General features: G+C 31.1%; 5 protein-coding genes across 8 annotated transcripts in view; all 5 read right to left on the bottom strand.

Moving 5' to 3' along the window:
• LOC117174733 (cyclin-dependent kinase 4-like) overlaps positions 1–20,712 on the bottom strand; it is a 549,135-nt gene that overhangs the window by 348,704 nt on the left and 179,719 nt on the right. The gene's annotated exons all lie outside the window — the stretch shown is intronic.
• LOC117175573 lies at positions 7,810–8,361 on the bottom strand. Its single transcript, XM_033365279.1, has one exon. The coding sequence runs from the start codon at positions 8,359–8,361 to the stop codon at positions 7,810–7,812; it is 552 nt and encodes a 183-aa protein (XP_033221170.1).
• Positions 8,443–10,079, bottom strand: LOC117175571. The gene is made up of 3 exons (XM_033365278.1): positions 9,896–10,079; positions 9,477–9,592; positions 8,443–9,306 (listed from the first exon to the last, which is right to left on the bottom strand). The coding sequence occupies exons 1-3, from the start codon at positions 10,077–10,079 to the stop codon at positions 8,443–8,445; spliced, it is 1,164 nt and encodes a 387-aa protein (XP_033221169.1).
• LOC117175570 lies at positions 10,080–11,090 on the bottom strand. The gene is made up of 2 exons (XM_033365277.1): positions 10,384–11,090; positions 10,080–10,326 (listed from the first exon to the last, which is right to left on the bottom strand). The coding sequence occupies exons 1-2, from the start codon at positions 11,088–11,090 to the stop codon at positions 10,080–10,082; spliced, it is 954 nt and encodes a 317-aa protein (XP_033221168.1).
• Positions 11,310–12,044, bottom strand: LOC117175569. Its single transcript, XM_033365276.1, has one exon. The coding sequence runs from the start codon at positions 12,042–12,044 to the stop codon at positions 11,310–11,312; it is 735 nt and encodes a 244-aa protein (XP_033221167.1).

The raw sequence follows: 20,712 nt of genomic DNA, 5'->3' as shown, positions 1-20,712 counted from the left end.
AGAGACGGGTTTTGGCTTTCACAGGACCGGCTTCGTCTATTCTTCGCCATTCTTTACTCGCCATCTTGGACTCGGGAGTGTAATGATGCACCCATGTTTCATCACATGTCACGATATGCTTCAAAAAAGTCTCTCCCTCACGCTGAAATCGATTCAGATGACTCTTACTGATTCGCAGTCGGATGTTTTTTTGATCTTCGTTCAATAACTTCGGGACCCATCGGGCACAGATTTTTTTGAAAGCAAGATGATTTTTAATGATTGTTTGAGCGCTTCTATAGCTAATGCCCACCTGTAAAGCGATTTCATGAATAGTGAACCACCTGTCACTTTCAATAAGGTCACGAACTGCACCAATGTTATCGCCAGAGACACTTGATCTTGGACGTCGATTATGACTCACATTTTCCACACGTTTTCATCCACTCTCAAACTTTTTGGCCCAATCAAACACTTGAGTTTTAGACAGAGTATCATCCCCATACTGATCCTTCAATCGAGTCAAAATTTCGCATGATTTAACGCCTTCTTTAATTAAAAACTTTATTATAACCCGTTGTGCAACGGACGCTGGAACCTGTTGTTCACTCATAGCTGTACTAACGAATTGACTGAGTCAAACAGCTCACCAAGCGTTTTACCCACTCCTAATACACTATATTACAAGAACCTACACTGTGAGAGTGCTTGCGATTGGCTAAAAAAAGTATTTGTAAAATTCCGGTTTATATTTGATCCACCCTCGTGCATAGAAAACAAGGGACTAGGCATGCCATTGCGGGGGTGATGCAATGAGGGGGAGGTCCGCCACCTTTTGATGTCCCGCGAAAAACATGGCAGCGCCCACATGTTTATATTCTCATGTACAGTTTGTCGGCAAAACTGCTCGTGCACCTAATCAAATGGCACATCGTAAGATGGCGGCTCTCCCCGCTCATGGAATTCTCCCCCCTCCCGTGGATTCAACCCCGCTCGCCACAGTTAGAATCGCATGCCTAGTCCCGTGTTTCCTATGTCCATGTGATAGACGGTTCTACTTGAGCGGTCAAACAGGACGGCGTTTATCCAGTTTGACAATGTCGGTAGAGAAGATCAGAGTGGGTAATTTCGCGTATATGACCTATATTCTAGTTCGCAAACTAGCTAGGTGAATTTGGGATGCTTTGATTAAAAAGTTTACATAAAAGAATCTGAATGATCTTAAGCGAATTTTTAAAATTATGCACAATTAAACATTTTGAAAAAATTACTGTTTTTTTGGTATGCAAAGATTAATTTAAGAGCCTATTAATCAAAATTTTAATCATTCTTTTAGTACATAACGATAAAAAAATAAAATGTGTTGGAAAATAACAAACATTTTGATTGCAAATTAATACTTTTTTGGTGTTTAAAGATTACTAGATATTTTTTGAATTCACTGTTTTTGTTGGTAGAAAATTTATCTTCTCAGTTAAAAAATCATCTTTTTCGTTAAAAATTTAATTCTTCTTGGAAATTTGTTGATTTTGAATTGAAAATGTACCCATTTTAATTATTGTTCAAAATTTACTTTTTTAGTAACAAATTCATTTATTTGGTTGACAATTAAAAATTTTTTTTCCAAGCTTGATTTTTATCAGAAAATTAATTTTCTAGGTTAAAAATTCTTCTTTTTATTGAAAACTAAACCTTTTTTAAATCCGTTGTTTTTAGGTTGAAAATTGAGCTATTTAATTTGTCTTTTTAATGCTTGTAAATTAATCTTAGTATCAAATTCATTTTTTGTGTTACAAATGTAAGTTGTTTTTAAAAAATATTTGGTAAATTTTCGGAAATATTTTTTTTAATCACTCAGAATCTTCTAAACTTTCTAAATGTCTGAAACGGAAGCGAATTTTTCTTAAAATTTAAAAAAATATTTAAGAAATTTTAAAAACTTGTCTTAAATATTCCGATTTATTTCGCGAAATTTATAGAAATGTTTTTAAACAATTTTATCAAAAAATTAATATAAAAAAATCCTTTCAAATTTTCGTATTAATCTTAAGAATATTGTTTCATTTTCTTGAAACCGTTCAAAGTTTAAAAAAAGTTTCTAAGCATGTGATTCAAAATCTTTCAAAACCGATTTTTTTAAATAATTTGTTTAAAGTTTTGTTTGTGTAGTGAAATTGGAAAAATTTATTAAAGTACGCTTCAGTCGAAAGGCTAATTATAAATTTCGTGTTACGAAAGTTATGAATGTTGATTTAGACCACAAATGGGACATAACGTAAGTTAATTATTTCTTTTACACAAAACCTGGAAGACTTGACAGAGTCATTGTATTTTTTAAATTTTGTGGAAAAAGAGCAAAAATCATGTAATCTTGAAAATAATGACAGGGTTTTTTTAATTGAAAGATACTTCTTTTATAGAATATTTAACTTTTTCTTGAAAATATACGAGTTTAGTGGATGCTTTCAGTTTGTTATTTGCTGTGATGCCGACAAATGTTGAGCGAAATATAGATTTTTTAATATTTCGAAAGAAAAAGCTTTTTAAGAAATTTGAAAGATTTGAATATTATAAAAAAGTTTTCTTAAATTCCCTAAAAAATGTAACATTTTTCTTATTTTTAAATTTCATTTGAAGAGAGATCAAAAATTAATTTTGAGAGATTATTCTACAACTTTTTCAAAACATTTCAAGAAATTCCTAAAAAAGATTCTGGACAATTTTAATATTAAGAAGATTTTTAAAAGATAAAGAAATTTTAGATTTCTGAAGATTTTGAAATAAAGTTTTGGATTCTATTTCAGAATTTGGAAATGATTTAGGAAATTAAAATTTTTTGGCCTACCATTTTGGGGAAAGTTGTAATTTATTTTTTCTTTAAAAAACAAAATTTTTTAATGAACATTGAAAAATATGTTGAAACTTTTTAAAACATTTAAAAACTGCGTTGGCAGTTCAAGAATCCGGTAAACAAAAGTATCAACACTCAGAAATTTCCGAAAAAGTAAATATGATTCATCGCGTATATGCTTAGACTGGTGTCATTTTTAGATGACGGTTGCTGACAGTGGAACCATGCGGTGGTTGTTTAATCTTTTTCTTCAAATTTTCATATGCAATATTGCCTAAATTCATATAAATTGATGTAATATGATGTAAAAATAGAACATTTTTTTAATTAGTTGTTCTTTGGTAGACAATAAAGCTTGTATGGAGATTTCTTTCTTTATTGAAAATTCAAATATGTGGTTAAAAATTAACTTTTTCATTTACAATTTTTGATTGAAAATTGAAGTATTCAAAAAGTCAAATTTTGTAGTTCAAACTTTAACTATTCTATTTATTTTTTATTGGTTTAAAATGAATCTTCATAGTTGAGAATTCTTTTTTTATAGAATATTTATTCTTCAACGCTCAAATTTGTCTTAAAATTTTTACGTCTTAAAAAATTTTTTTAATTACCGAAGATATTTTGGATTCTTTCTCAACATTTTTATAAATCTTTTGAAATTTTCTCTAACAATTTATTTTCAAAAAACAAAAAATTCTTTTAAATTTTCATACACTTAAAAAAAATTGTTCTTGAATCAAGTAAATGTTACTTGATTCAAGACAATCGCAGGTACGAATGGGGACGATAGAATATGAGTGTGTTCCAAATAAATAAATACTTGCTACCGTATGCTTGGAACAAGCGTACATTTTCTTAATCTGAGAAAATGTATTATTAGATAGAATATCGCATTTTATTATTCGAAAACTTTATTGTGTTACTTCATATAGGGATGTATTCAAATGCAGAACATAGTTTACTTCCAAAAAATTATTTCAGATACAGATTAAGAATATATTTTCTTCATCTAAGAATATGCAGTATCGGAGCAATAGACTAGTGCCTCAACTGAACACTATTTCTCAACAAAAAAAAATTGTTTTAGAAATTATATATTTTAAAAATTAAGTTCGAAATTATATTATAATATATTATAATAATATATTGTTATATAATCTTCATTTTTTAAACGATTAAAATACGTTATTCGCGCAGACTATTTTTACTTACACATATAATCGTACGCCTAGACGCTTTGAAAAATCGCACTCGCCGAGGATTGAACCCTACCTAAACTCTACCCAAACTAGTATGTCCTAACTGCGCGCTCTATCGACTTCGCTATCGAAGCAATTGGATCTCGGTGACAAAATCTCGGGTAAGAATTTTAAGGCAGGGTCGTACCAAGTCGTATGAGGAGCCTAAACCAACTTCAAACTAAAAGTTGTTAAACTCAACGTTAATATACCATTTTTATTTAGAAAAATTTAAAAACTGAATTTTATTTAATCTCAATAAAGGCTCGATACTTTTTTTTCTTAATATATTTCAAATATTAGAAAATATCTCTAAATAATGAACAATAAACAAAAATTCTCCATTATATGCGCAGTTTTCAATTTATCCAAATCTTTTATTGCATATAATACTCTTTTACTGAAATTTTAATGCAAAATAATGTTTCTTAAACAATAATTTAAAATGTGTGAAAAAGCGAAGTAAGTTTCACTTATTTAACAAGGCATTTAATACTTGTTGTTTTCAAATGTTTAAACGCTTAAAAACAACAATTAAAAATATGCAACAGATAATTTAACTTCACTTATTTTACAAGGGGCTCAATATTTTTTTCTTTAAAAATGTATTCCCCTTAAAAACTATCTAAAGCATATAAAAAATAAGGAACTTTTGAGTTAAAAAACGCTTTAATACCATCAATGACAAATAAATATTCTCTGATATTTAAAAACCTGGGTAAAACGCACAGTTTTCTATTTATTTAATGATTGTATAATACTTTTTAACTCCGTTTTTAATTTAAAATAACAATCTCTACAAAATAATTTAAAATTTGTAGAAAAAATTTATCGCTTGTTTAAATATTACCTATTTAAAAAAGTGCTGGATACTTTATTTTTCTTTCAAATATAAAATACTTAGAAATCAGAAGAAACAAGAATTTTGTAATCGGATGAAAAATATTTGTTTGCTTTCTCCTTGCATTCTCAATTATTTTATTTAAAAAATGTTTAATTGTTAATTTTTTAATTGTTATTTTATAAAATGAAATGCATTCTTGAGGGCATGTGATACTTACAGCTTCCATGGACTTTTGCCACAAAAATGAAAATCTTTAAAAACTGAATTCGGAGATGCTATAAAATATCATAACGGACGTCCCCGGACTCTTTTTTGAGGGATAATAACAAAAAAATTTATTGCGCTAAATAAAAATTTTATGCATATGCATTATTTTGAGGTTACGTCGTTTTTCATCTCTGCCTTTCCGAGAATCTTGAAATTATTTATGAAATAAACTTTTTTGATTGCCTGCAAACAAGGTTAGTTCCGGGAGATTACTCGGAGAAAAATGGAAGGCTTGTTTGGCCATAAAAATGTGCAGACAGATCATATTGCAGGGTCGACTATAGGACAGCTCTTGAATATGGCTGAGGCTGCTATCTTTAGAAGATAAAAACGAGAGGTCCAAATCGACAATCTCAGAAAGATGACTCGATTGTCTCAGACCGTCGTCTCGGTCACTTTAAGCTGGCTGACCCGATCATTGTGAAGGGTCGGTTTGGAAATCTCAGATGGTCGATCTGATTTTCTCAGACATTCGACTTCATCAACTGGATGTAGGATCACGAGTGCATTGACCCTGCCCCTGCCATCTGCCTTTGCATGAATCTCAGCAGTTGATGTCAGAACTGAAAAATAATGATTTAGTTTCAAATTAATGAGTACATTTCAAGTTTATCCTAAATCGACTAATGCTATAATTAACAGTGATTACTTAAATAATTATAATCTATTTCAAAATTACATTAACCTCAAAAAGAGTTTAATTAAATGTCTTAAATCTTACATTACTAATAGAAAATATTAACGTTACAATTACTTATTTAAAACAGGTACTTACAGAATAAGATATTTCCAATGAATCCTCAATAAATACACTTCACTTTGCACTGAAATAGTTAGTAAAAACCTTCTTTTTAACAGATATCACTATGCGGTCTACGATTTCGTTATGCTAATTGGAGCCAATTAGCGATACCCTTTAAATTTTCACGCGCATGATTGACGCGCAAAAATCAAGCGAAAGACCATACACAATGGCTTATCTGCTCCTTCTTGGATGGTCGAAATGAGTGAAAACAATATGTGCGTATTAACCATTCCGAAAAGGATACCTTAGTTATCCCTGATATTGAGTGTAATGCTCTTATAAAAGTCAGACTGGTGATAAAATAAGAGTCTTTTTAACCATGTCGAAAAAAATATGAAAGGACCGTCCGACCATGCAGACAGACTTGCTGGCTCTCTATATTTTGACCATATAACTTTGACCATCCATTTTTCTCCGTGTAGTTACTATGCTTATTTGTAAGCCCAAAGTTTTTGGTCAAAAATATTGTATAGTTTGGAAGTGACGCTCGGGTGAATTGTAAAACACATAACCTCGAAATATACACGCACGTTGTTAGCAATATCAAAAATTTTTTGATAAAAAAACCCAAATAAGTGTGTGTGGACGTCCGTTAGCATGTTGGCTATCATTTCCCAGATTTTGAAGGCAAAATATTTCTTATCCTAGGAAAAAAGCCGGGGGAATCTAACACTGAAAAAATCGATACTATTTCCTAAGCGCTATGCAAATTAATCACATTTTGCTAAATTAAAACTTTTTTTAATTAACTTACAAAAAAAGTGTATGGGGACGTTCGTTAGCATGTTCGCTATCATTTCCCAAATTTCTAAGACAAAATATCTATTATTTTAGAAAAAAAGCCGGGGAAATCTAAAACTGGTAAAATCGATCATTTTTTTAAGTATCACATGCCCTTAATAAACTTTTAAAAAATGTTATTGAATTCTTTTTTCTTAAATATTTTGCTTTAAAAAAGCATAACATTTTTGATTGAATACACAATTAATTTAGCGCGTCCTATGTTCAGAAAGTTCAAAAAGTGTAGAAAGTTCGTGAAAATATAAAGAGTTCTGGTACAGTCAATAAAAGTTTAAAAATCCCTTAAAATACATTTATTATGAAGACATCTATAAGTATACTGATAAAGAGGTAAATATTCAAGTTGGACTTGTAAAAAAAAAATAAAGATTCACAGAGCGACAATAAAGTTCGTTCGGTTCGTTTCGCAACTCTGAGCCAACTGACCCTTTTGCAGGGATTGCGGGTACAAGCGTTTGAAAATTGCAACACTGTCAGTGAAGATTCAATTTTGAAAGACATTGAAGTTAGAAAAATGGCAACACCGCTGCATAATGGTCAAGAGACAGATGCTAATTTTAAGATAATTCCAAATCTCAGAAGCTGCACTACAGCTATGTTGAAGGCGGTTACCTCGGAGGGTTCACTCAAACCATTTAAGCCTTCGTGCAAACTTTCCCTTCCTGAATCTTTATTGCCTAGATACCAAAGGGACATTTTATGGTTTTGGGAAAAACTTACTTTAAATTTTGAAACCTGGTTGAAGTCTAAGCTTGAACGACGGCAATTAACTCTACTCAGGGAGTTTGGTCAATCCAGTATCTATCGGTAGAATACATATTTTTGATAACGGACGTTTGGTGATGTTTGAACCAGCAACCTTAATGGAAACGACTCTAGTCACTCCATCATCTCCTGGATGAAGTTTGTTGATGCGACCCATTTTCCACTTTTGCGGTGGCAAATCATCGTCTCGAATGATAACCAGTGTCCCTGTTTGAATGTGGGACGCACTTGACTGTGCCCCTTTGTGACGCTGTTGGAGTTAACTCAGGTATTCCTTTTGCCATCGCTGCCAAAAGTGCTGTAACATAAACTGAATGTGCTGGTAGCGATCAAGTCGGGTTTGACAAATTTCTCGCAAATCGTGCTGTGGGATTGCTGCTAATGAGTCTCCCATAAGGAAATGACCAGGAGTTAATGGGATTATATCATTAGGTTCATTGGAAATTGGTGATAAGGGACGAGAATTCAAACATGCCTCGGCCTGTGTCAATAAAGTATACAATTCTTCGAATTTTAGTCGCGTTTCCCCTATTACAATTTTTAAGTGTTTTTTCGCAGACTTAACGGCGCTTTCCCAAAGACCACCAAAATTTGGGGCATGGGGAGGTATCATGTGCCAAGTAATTTGTACATTCGCTAAAAAATCTGTGACAGACTCCTGAAATTCGCAATTTCGCAAAAGTTCTCCTAATTCTTTCAATTCATTTCGAGCCCCCACAAAATTAGTTCCATTGTCCGAATGGATAATTTTACATTTTCCTCGACAAGAAACAAATCGATAGAGACAATTAAAAAACGCGTTCGTGCTCATTTCACGCGCTAATTCAATATGAACTGCCTTGGTAGCAAAACACATGAAAATACAAATATAGGCCTTACTAACTGATCGACTTCATGATTTTTCGACGACAAAAAATGGACCGGCATGATCAACTCCACACGTGAGAAATGGCCTATTCGGAGAGGCACGATCAGATGGCGAATTTCCCATAGTATATTCTGGACTCACTGGCTGTGCCCTAAAGCACTTCACACATTTTTTGATAAACTTTTTTACAATGGTTTTACATGATAAGGGCCAATATCGTGTCCTTAACGATGACATTACTGCTTGGCATCCTGCGTGCAATAATTTATTGTATTCATAAGCAATTATAAGTAGAGTAAGGGGATTACCTGGTGCTAGGATGATAGGATGTTTTTGTTCGAAAGCTATAGGCGCATTAATTAGGCGACCGCCCACTCTGAGCAATCCAGCTGTATCAATGAATGGATTCAATGCATACAGTCTGCCTCTGCTTGAAACCTGCTTAGACTCGGCATTGTCTTTAAGCTCAGCTTTAAAATCTCGTGCCTGAGCAAACTTCAAGAGACAATTCATTGCTCTTGATCGTTCTGTCGCACTTGGACAATCGACGATCATTGAACGTTCTACTTTCTTGGTAATAACAAATCGACGTTTTACATTCCTTTTTAAACGTGCAATAAACCTTAAATAATACGCAGTGATTCTAACAAGTTTGTTAAGAGATGAATAGCGTTCAAGTAAATTAAAATCATTCATCGACGTTACAATTAAAACATGCTCGCATTTTAGTTCTTCTAATACAGGTTCAGTGTCGACGTGATATGACATTTGAGGAGAGAGCCAATTTGCCGTTGGCTGCGAGAGCCATTCTGATCCTTTCCACCAAAGATCGTGATCTCGTAGCTTTTCTGCTTCAGTCCCACGCGAGATAACGTCAGCTGGATTCTCCTCAGAAATGACATGGTTCCAATTATTGATTTAAGTTCTTGGATTTCAATCGCCCGATTAGCGACGAATGTTTTCCAGCGGCTGGGCGGCGATTTAATCCAACACAGGGTTATTGTCGAATCCGACCAGAAATAATTTTTTTCAAATTTTAAATCCAGTGCGGAAGTTACTGTCTCTGTTAATTGTGAGAGAAGTAATGCAGCCTGGAGCTCAAGACGAGGTACCGAGATTTTTTTTAGTAGTGCCACTCTTGACTTTCCGCATAATAATCTGATGGTAATTTGACCTGATTCATGAATTGACCTGATATAAATACATGCATCATAAGCGGCTTCGGAAGCATCACAAAATCCATGCAATTCAATAGAAACAGGATTTTCTCATAAAACAAACCTGGGTACAGATATGATGTTCAATGCGTTGAGCTTAATGCGGAATTCAGTCCAAAGAGTTTGTAAATTTTGGGGAAGAGCTTCATCCTAACTAAGTTGTAATTCCCACAATTTTTGAAGAATAATCTTAGCACGAATAATAACTGGACTCACCAGGCCGAAGGTATCTTAAATTTTTGCGGTTGTGGATAAAATACTTCGTTTCGTTATTTGTTGTTTTTCCTGTTCTTTAACCAAATATTGAAGCTCATCCGCTTCCGGTTTCCAAAACAATCCTAAAGTCCTAGGATCCTTATCAGATTGAATCATTCTTTCTGACGTCGAATGATTTAAATCGCTGAAGACTCGTGGTTCATTGGAGGCCCATTTCCGAAGTTCCATTCATGATGCTGCAAGGAGCTTCGTAATTTCCTCTTTCAGCTGTCTTGCTTCCTCTACAGTAGAAGTTCCAGTGAGAAGGTTATCCACGTAGAAATCGCGAATGATGACTTCACTGGCCACAGGATAGCTCTCCTTGTTTTCCTCTCCAATTTGTCGCAAGGCTCGCGTGGCTAAGTACGGAGCTGGATCGGTCCCATATGTGACAGTTGTAAGGCCATAGTGGCAAATATGCAGAGATGGGTCTGCTCTTCATAAAATTCGCTGAAGGTCCTATTGATTTTTATTAATTTTTATTTGACGATACATCTGTGCAATGTCAGCAGATATAACGATGGGATGTTGTCGAAAACGCAGTACAATAGAAATGAGGTCATTTTGAACGACGGGACCAACCCGCTGCACTTGATTCAAAGAAAGTCCGGTAGAAGTTGGGAATGATCCATTGTAAACACCGCGTACCTTCGTCGTCGTACTTCCTTCCTTCAAGACAGCATGGTGAGATAGATAATTCACAACCTTGTCAGTTTTTATTTCTCTAGCTGGAATCAAAACCATATGTTCTTGATTCTCATAATCCTCCATAAATTCCGAATATGCTTTTTTCAATTCAGGCTGCTTACTCAATTTCCTTTCCAAAGCAAGCAGGCATTTGTGTGCCCTAGTGTAGGACTCACCGAGATCATTAACCTCATCCTTAAATGGTATAGTTACAATGAATCGTCCGTCCTTATCTCGTTCAGTTATCGACAGAAAGTGCTGTTCAAGATCGTCCAGTGGATTGAGCTCAGAAGACATCTTTTTTATAGAATGATTCTCGTTTTCCCAAAATATCCCAAATATCGGCTGATTGCTGCGAAGCTTGTACTGTTGTTCATTCACACACATGAGATTCCAAAACAATCCTCCCCCAATTAGGAAATCAACTGGTCGTGTTTCGGTAAATAAAGGATCAGCTAACAATAATTCTTTTGGAATTTCAAAATCATCTCTACGCATGACAATATTAGGCATGTTATCAGTGATTTCCGGGTAATTAAGCAATTAATTTCTTTAGAGAAATAATTATATTTAGAAACAATTGAAATATTTGTACAATATTTAGGTTCTTGAGACGATTTTAATACTCCCGAAACTACAGTCTCTGATTTTGACATAGGAAGATTAAGACGCTGGCAAAGTTCATATGTCATTAGATGAACTTGCGAACAAGAATCAGTTAATGCGCGGCATTCATGGTTGAAGATTTCGATGCCCAGGGGTTAAACAATTAAAACAACAATGCAATTTCCTAACTTCATCGATCCTAGATTCTACGGTAAGTGCCCTTAATTTTTCACAACTGTATAGTGTATGAGATTCCTGGCAGAAAGGGCATACTTTCTTAGTAGCTGCGTGAGAAGTGAGTCGCTGAGAAAACTTCGAATTTCCCGTTTTTGTGCATGGCTTCTTTTGATTATTTAGATTATCTGATTCTGGCTTTTCAGTAGCAACACGGTGCAAATATTTACAATGATTCTTTAGAAACGTAATCATGTCTTTAAACGTTATTTTATGCTCAATCAAATTGCTATTCTCACGCTTCGAAAGTAAACGTTTCTCCCATTCTCTTTTTGTCGCAAAATCTAATTTAGTGATTACCAAATGAACAACTAATGTATCCCAACACCCAGTTTCTTCTCCTAACGATTTCAATGCGTATAAATGATTGTTCGCATCATCAATTAGCTGTCTCAGAGCACTAAAAGTGACCTTTGTTATTACAGGTAAATCAAAAAGTGCTTTAACATGAAAATGTACAAGTGACCTAGAACCTTCGCATCGATCCAAAAGACCTTGCCATGCAAGAGTATAGTTTGCGTCTGAGACACCTAATGATTCAATCACAGGAGCAGCATCTCCTGTTAGCGCAGAATTTAAATAATGAAATTTTTGGATATTTGAAAGTCCTGAATGATCATCTACCATTGTCTTCTATGAATCACGAAGCTTTACCCACTCCTTATATGAACCGTCAAAGGTTGGCAATTTAAGACTGGGAAGATTAGAAATTAATGCATTTGCTGACAGGAGATTCGCAAGTTCGGTAATAGATGATGGTTGAGATTGCTGTTCATGAGGTGAAATAGTTACTCGGCCAGAAGTCGAGGTTGTCAAGTTACTTAAGCGAATTTGTTCAATAAATTCTGTAACACGCGAGACTATTTCAAAATAAGCATTTTCAAATTCGGAACGCTCTCGAGTTTCTAGATCCTCGTTTTCTGGCAGAGTTAACATTTCAATCTCTCTTTGTATTTGATCAAATTCATCATACACTGGTTCAAATTTAGCTAGCTGAATAGCCCATGTACCTAATCCCGACGCTTTATCGTACGCCTCGAACTGATTTTTAAATCTAGTTAGTTTTTACTTAAGTGGCGTTCGTTTTCTCTTCCACACATCTAAAGACATTTTTGCTGAATGATTTTTAAATTCAGGTCGAAATTAAAGGAAAAACCAAGGGTAGGATTAGAGGTTTGGAGACTCGCCAACCGAAGAGATGTCCTTCAGCTTCTCCGGATTCCTCGTTGTCCTTATTGTCCGGGAGGTCAAACCACAAAGTAAAATTGATATCCACAAAGTTCAGTTGAAATGTCCACGTTGTATTTATGTACAAAAGAGTTCACAAATTCTTAAGTGTTCGATTATTTTGAGTTATTTGTTAGAATCCGATAACAGAATACTCATTAATCGCACTTAAATCACCCACAGTTCACTCACAGTTCCGAAGAGTTCACTATCAAATTTATTTGATTTACACGTTCACAAAGTTCAAGTTCAAAACACAATTAACACGCGGAATTATTTATTTACGTAATTCTCGGTTATTCACTTGGGATTCGGATTCTATATCCGGCTCGAAGGACCAAATGATTAAATGCACAATTAATTTAGCGCGTTCTATGTTCAGAAAGTTCAGAAAGTTCAAAAAGTTTAGAAAGTTCGTGAAAATATAAAGAGTTCTGGTACAGTCAATAAAAGTTTAAAAATCCCTTAAAATACATTTATTATGAAGACATCTATAAGTACACTGATAAAGAGGTAAATATTTAAGTCGGACTTGTAAAAAAAAATAAAGATTCACAGAGCGACAATAAAGTTCGTTCGGTTCGTTTCGCAACTCTGAGCCAACTGACCCTTTTGCAGGGATTGCGGGTACAAGCGTTTGAAAATTGCAACACTGTCAGTGAAGATGGAATTTTGAAAGAAATTGAAGTTAGAAAAATGGCAATGCCGCTGCATAATGGTCGAGAGACAGATGATAATTTTAAGATAATTCTAAACCTAAGAAGCTGCACTAAAGCTATGTTGAAGGCGGTTATCTCGGAGGGTTCACTCAAACCATTTAAGCCTTCGTGCAAACTTTCCCTTCCTGAATCTTTATTGCCTAGATACCAAAGGGACACTTTATGTTTTTGGGCAGTATTTCGGTTATGCATAAAATAGAAATATAATTTTTTAAATATCACGGAAAAATTATAAAACGTCGGAACATTTTTTTTAATTATCAAGAAAATGTACTAATTGTATTTTTAAGCATTTTTTAAAGCTTATAACTTTGTTTTATGCTGCCATATATTTATTTTTTATTATTTACGTAATAAAAAAGAATTATGTAAGCATATGGGTGATTGCCAAAATGTTAAGCATTTGTAGTTCAAGACATTTTCTATGATTAATGAATTTTTTGACTGAAATACTTAATTCTGTTAATTTTATACAAAAAAACCTAAATCTATACTTAATTATTTAAAACAGCAGCATTATATGCGTGCTACAGTACGCGGGAAGCATTGCATTGCCATTTAATAACATAAACATATAAAACAAGATATTAACTATTTCAGATATCAAGTAAGAATATAAAAATAAAAATTACTTTAAAAATTTCTGCTTAATAAGGGAATTTTTTTTCAAGACAAAATTAATTTAAAGTTAAAAAATCTGTTGCCTAAAAGTTATTTAGTTTAAATTAAAATAACACATGATCATTTTATATTTTCAAAACCATTTTTTACTTATAACTTTCATGAATTTTGCCATTTTTGTGATTTTCAAACTGCTATTATCGAACACGAAAATTGTGTGTAAACAAAATACAACTATGTCTTCCAACTCTAATTTAGATTAAATAAGGTTCACATAATAACATTTTTAACCTTTTAAAAATCAATTTTAATCTAGCCGAATCCAAAAAAATAATATTTTTTATTGAATGAAGAATTCCTGTATTTAGCAGGAATATTTATTTTTATTTTCAAGTTTGGATGATTTTTTGTTACTTTGAACACTACACAAAAATAATTTCAGGGTGGCCGTTTTAATCGAGAAAAAAATTCCCAGTCATTTTTCGATTCAAAAAAATGTTTCACGGTTAAACAAATTCGAAATGGTTAAATTTTAAGTGGATTAATACATACAAATAATCAACAACAAAAAATAGATGCAGTACATTCATAACCTTTTAATAATTTTAGAAATTAAATGACTTTTGAGTCTTGCATGATTATTTCAAAATTACAAACATTTTTTTCAAATCTATTGAAAAATTTTAAATTCTTACCACCAAAAACTCACCGACGCAATAAACTAAAGTTAGTAGTTTATCAAAGTTGCAAACTCCTATCTACATTTGCACAAATAAAATTGATTATGTCCACCACTGTTTTAAATTTTATCAATATTATTGAATTTAAAAATAATTGTTAGCGGCGAAGAGAACCAACTTCATAACATGCCAACTTGTCGATTATTATATTTAATAAGATACTTGTACAGTAAGAGGTAAATTAATTTATACTAATATTTTGATTTTCATAGTATGTGTGCGATGTCTATTGTATCAAGTCTACAGTGCTTATGTTGAAAAAACTGATGTGTTTCTATCTTAATAACATGGGTATCTTCGAAGTAAATTTGAAATTCGTTTCAAATTAATAATTATTTCATGGAAAATATTCAAGCATTATTCTAAGAGAAATTATTTCTTCGCTGAATACATTCATTTTCTTGTCTTAAGAACATGGATATCGTTTCAATTAAAATAGTGGTAAAAATAAGTATATGAATTTACTTGGATCAAGAAACATTTTGTTAGAGTTTTAGTTACTTATCATGAGAATATAATAGTTTTTATTCAATATTTTATTAAACTTCATGCAAATGAGTATAATGGAACAAATTAACTCAATAATTTTTTGCTTAGAGTAAATATATTGTTGATTCAAATAGTTGTCCTGATTCTATTGTTTTCTTGATTCAAGAAAATTGGTCCCTTGTAAAAAGAAAATACTTGCTTCTTTCAAGTAGAATCAGCCAAGTAAATTAACCTACTTGATTTAATGCACATTTTTTTCAGTGTATGAATCTGAAGAATATTCTTTCATTATCTTTCAAAATTGTCAAAATATTTTTAATTTGTTCGAAAACCTGAGTGATTACATTCTGCATGTATATGATTTTAGTGGATGTATTCCGTTTGTTATTTGCTGTGAGGCCGATAAATGTTGAGCAAAATATAGATTTTTTAGATTTCGCAAAAACAATCTTGTTAAGAGTTTTGAAAGATTTGAGATTTCGAAAGAACCATCTTTTTAAGAATTTTGAAAAATTTGAAAACGATAAAAAAGTTTTCTTAGGAAATTTACAATTTTTTATTTTCACAGTTAATTTATAGAGAATATTTCAAAAGATTTCAAGATTTTTTAAGAAAATTATCAAATTTATCAACAAATAATTTTGAGCGAATATTCTACAACTTTTTAAAACATTTTAAAAAATTGTAAAAAATCTGGAAAAATTTAAGGTAATTTTTATAATTTTGCACAATTAAAAAAAAAAGGAATAATTCGAATTTACTAAAAACATATTTTTGAAACTTTAACAAGTAATTTTAATATTGAGAAGACTTTTAAGAAATAAAAGAAATTTCACATTTTTGAATATTTTTAAATAAAATTTTACATTTTTTTCACAATTTGTAAAGGGTTTAAGAAATAAAAATTTTTTGGGTCAAGATTCCGGGGAAAGTTTTTATTTTTTTTTAATTAAAAAAAATAATTTTTAAAGAAAATTTAAAAATAATTGAAAAAAATTAAAACATAAAAAATGCGTTGACTCAAGAATCCGGTAAAACAAAAGTATCAACACTTAAAAATTTCCGAGAAAAATAAATACTATAAAACAACCAGTTCACGGTCGTGAAACGTGGCCAAGTTGTGATTTATGGCGTACATTCTGGAAGCTGGTGTCATTTTTAGTTGACGGTTGCTGACAGTAGGACCACGCAGTGGTTGTTTGGTCTTTTTTTAATTTTTATATACATTATTTCCTAAATTCATATAATTCGATATATTTTTTTAATATATTTTAGACAATTTCAAATGATTAAATTAGAACAGACCGCAAAGTGTGATTTTGTTTTAATTCGCCCAATTTGTTAAAATGATATTGGTAGGGCGAATGGGAATCTTCGATTCTTTCAGATTCTTAACACCTCCAGTTCGCAAAAGCGGCGGAGAGTTTCCGAGGAATGTATTTCCCCGCCAAACAAATGCAATATAAATAGATGAGTAGCTCTTAAAAATTGCTTTCTTGAAAACATATTATATAATCTAATTAAATAGTATTTAGTTGAACTTTAATTAAATAAATAAATTGAATAAAATAAATTAAATAAAAAAATATCTAATTTTCTTTTAACTTTTAATACTTTTCACATTTCCTAATTTAGTATATGTACTAATAACTAAGTTATTAGATTCAGCCTTTAAAAATAGGGGGAAAAAACTTCTAAAAAATCTGGGCTATTAATTTCAGCTCCAGTTTAGAGTTAAAAAATGATGTTTTTTTTTGCAATTACAATCTTTTTAATACAAAATACAAATTTGGAATAACTATTAGCTTGTTACAAAGGTGAAACCACATTTCAAGTTTTGACAAGAAGGAATCACCGCTTATCTGTTTCTTTTTGAAGTTATATAAATATAATTTTCGTAAGATTCCGGAGATATTTCAAAAACATTTTTGAAAATTTCACATATGCCGAAAAAAATGCAGAAAATTTTTATGCATTTTTTTATTTTGCAAGAAACACAAAATATAAGGAAAAATTAGAGTCATCTTAAAATATATTTAGGACTTTCCGAAGATTTGATGAAATAATTTTTCGAAAAACTATTCCTATTTTTAAATATTGTTAATCTCTTCAAAAATTCTGAAATTCCTAAATAATTTTTGCAATAAAAAATTACATTTTTACAATGACCTGCAAAACTTAGAGATTTGTAGAAACTTCCAGAGGAATCTTATCAAAAAAACTTCATCCTTTCAAAATTCTTAAATAGCTTCTAACATTTTTTTCGAAATACTCAACATTTTATAAAAATTTTAAAAATTGTTTTAAAAATGTATAGAAAAGTTTAAATTGTCTAAAAAATTTCAAATTTGAAATTACTTTAAAACCTTTACAAAACTCGTACACCTTCGAAATATCTTTTGAAATCATTCAGTTTTCCTAAAAAATCTTTTAATTGTCCTAAAATCTTTTAGATTTTCTTTCGTGTTTTTAAAATCAAAACACAATTATTTAAAAGATTAAGATATTCTAAGTTTTTTTCGCGTTATGTATTTCATTTTTCTTACCTCTTTCAAAGCTTGAAAAAGTTTACAAATTGTATACTACGATAGAAAAATTTTAGGAACAGAGTTATTTCCTATAATATTAGAAAACCCATTTGCAATTAAAATTTTCTTTTGAATCAATAATGCGTAGAAACAGTTGGAAAACATTTGATCATGAAATGAAATTACTTAATTGAAAATTTCCATTTACAAAATTGATGTTGCGGAAACTCGTAATATTTATTAATAGACTTAATTACAGACGGTTTACTTAAACAGTGTTTTTTTTTAGTGACTCGCAAAATTCTTAGAAATTGAAAAAATCAACTGCAAGAATAAAAAAAGAACGTATATATCTTATTTTTTTCATATCTAACTTTGTCTATTGAATCATTAATATCCAGGAGCGAACTGGGCCTATTACACCTATTAATAACAATTAATATGCATAAATATATTAAACTTTATGCATATTCTAAAACAAATCTCATATTAAGTTAACGCAAACAATAAAAAATTTCTTGGAACATTTTTAAACACTCTCAAATATTGCAATTCCTTCAAAATATTTTGACACACCTTAAACTTTTTTTAAAGATTTTCAAAGTACTTTTGAATTTTTTTAAATAACCATGCTCAAATTTTTTTAATTCTCTAAAATTTATTAAAATAATAAAAATAAGTTGAACAATTTCTTGACATCTTTTAAAACATCCTCAAATATTTAAAATGTTTAAAAATCTTTCGAAATTTTGTAAAGCTTCAGAATGAAATTTAAAAAAAGAAAAAAGTTCCAAAACGTTAAATATTGAAATGCTTGTAGATTAGAGTTTTGAAAATGGGATCATTAAAACTTCAAAGATTTGGAAATCTAATTTTCAAACATTTTCAACTATATCATAATCATGAATTAATTGAAAGCGTTCAAAATTTAAACGTACGTTTTTCAATTGGGCAATCTCTAAATGAAATTATTTCAGTCTGAAATTTAGAAAACAGAAAAATTTCAAAAAGTTAAAAACTCTTATGTTTGTATATATATATATATATATATTTTTTTTTTTTGAAAACATACTTTTAAATTTTCAACGTTTTCAATTTATTTATGATTAATAATTTTTTGTAAATAAAATTCTAAGTTCACAATTCAAATTTTGAAGACTTGAATTCCATCAAGTGGAAAATTACTTATATTTCATAGTTGAAAATAAGATTTCGAAAGTTTTGAATTTGTATTGATTCCATTTTCAAAACTCTAACCTACAAAATTACAATATTTAACGTTTTGAAATTTTTTTTTCTAAATTTCAATCTGAATCTTTTAAAATTTTCAAGAGATTTCAAAAGATTTTTAAGGACTTTAAATATTTGAGGATGATTTAAAAGATGTCAAGGAAATTTAAATTTATTTTTATAATTTAAAGGAGTTTCAAATAATTTAAACAATTTTAGCAGAGTTATTTAAAACAATTTCAAAGTATGGTAAAAATCTTGAATCGGTGTCAAGGTGTTTCAAAAGATTTTGAAGGTTTTGAAATACTTGAGAGTATTATAAAAGGTTCCAAGGAATTTTCATTTGATTACAGTAATTTAATATGAGATTTAAAAGGATTTGAAATATTTCATGGTATTTTTTTAAATATCAAGGAATTTTCAAGAGCTTTAAAAAATTTAAAAAGATTTCAACAGATTGTCAGTATTTGAGGATGTTTTAAAAGATGTCAAGGAATTTTCATCTTATTTTTATAATTTTTAGGAATTTCAAAGAATTTAAACAATTACAGCAGGGTTGTTAAAAAAAACCCCAAAGTACCTTATAAATCTTGAAAAAATGTCAAGGTGTTTCAAAATATTTTGAAGGTTTCGAAATACTTGAGAGTATTTTAAAAGATACCAAGGAATTCTCAACTGATTACAGTAATTGAATATGAGATTTCAAAGGATTTGATATATCTGAGGATATTTTAATAGATTCCAAGGAATTTTCAAGAGAATTGCAAAATTTCAATAGATTTCAAAGGATTTTAAATATTTTAGGATGTTTTATCCAAACATTTTCAATTAATTTCAATAATTTAAAGCAATTCTAAAGAATTTTAATTATCTTCAACTTTTCAGGTTGAAATTGGAACTGCTTTGTTAAAAATGTAGTATACAATTCAGCCTTTTGGATAAAAATTGAAATTTTTGTTTAAAAATTTAGCTATTTTGTTGAAAACAATTTCAAACATTTTTTAAAATTTTTGTATTTTATTCAAAATCTTTAACATAAATAATGTATATAATAGTAATAATATCCATATTATATACACCTGAAAAACATAACCTCAAAATCGACTCATGCATGAAATTAAGAATAACGCGAAACATCAAAATCGCCAATTTCTTTAATTTATTTCTAATGGGGATCGAGATATAAATAGAAGACCACCGAAGTCTTTAAAAACTTTAAATTGGCAACAAAGATATCTTTGTGGTAACCATGGATATAGGAAACATGGGATTAGGCATGCCATCCTAACTTGGCCGAGCGGGTTTGAATCCACGGGAGGGGAGAGAATTCCATGATTGGGGAGAACCGCCATCTTACGATGTGCCATTTGATTATGCGCACGAGCATTTTTGCCGACAAACTGTGCATGAGAATATAAACATGTGGGCGCTGCCATGTTTGTCACGGGACATCAAAAGGTGGCGGAACTCTCCCCTCATTGCATCACCCCCGCAATGGCATGCCTAGTCCCTTGTTTCCTATGTCCATGGTGGTAACCATGGACATAGGAAACACGGGACTAGGCATGCCATCCTAACTTGGCGAGCGGGGTTGAATCGACAGGAGGGTGGAGAATTCCATGAGTGGGGAGAGCCGCCATCTTACGATGTGCTATTTGATTATGCGCACGAGCATTTTTGCCGGCAAACTGTGCATGAAAATATAAACATGTGGGCGCTGCCATGTTTGTCACGGGACATC

Source organism: Belonocnema kinseyi, chromosome 6, assembly GCF_010883055.1.
Source record: "Belonocnema kinseyi isolate 2016_QV_RU_SX_M_011 chromosome 6, B_treatae_v1, whole genome shotgun sequence".
Classification (NCBI taxonomy): domain Eukaryota; kingdom Metazoa; phylum Arthropoda; class Insecta; order Hymenoptera; family Cynipidae; genus Belonocnema; species Belonocnema kinseyi.
This window is presented reverse-complemented; position numbering and strand designations above follow the sequence as displayed.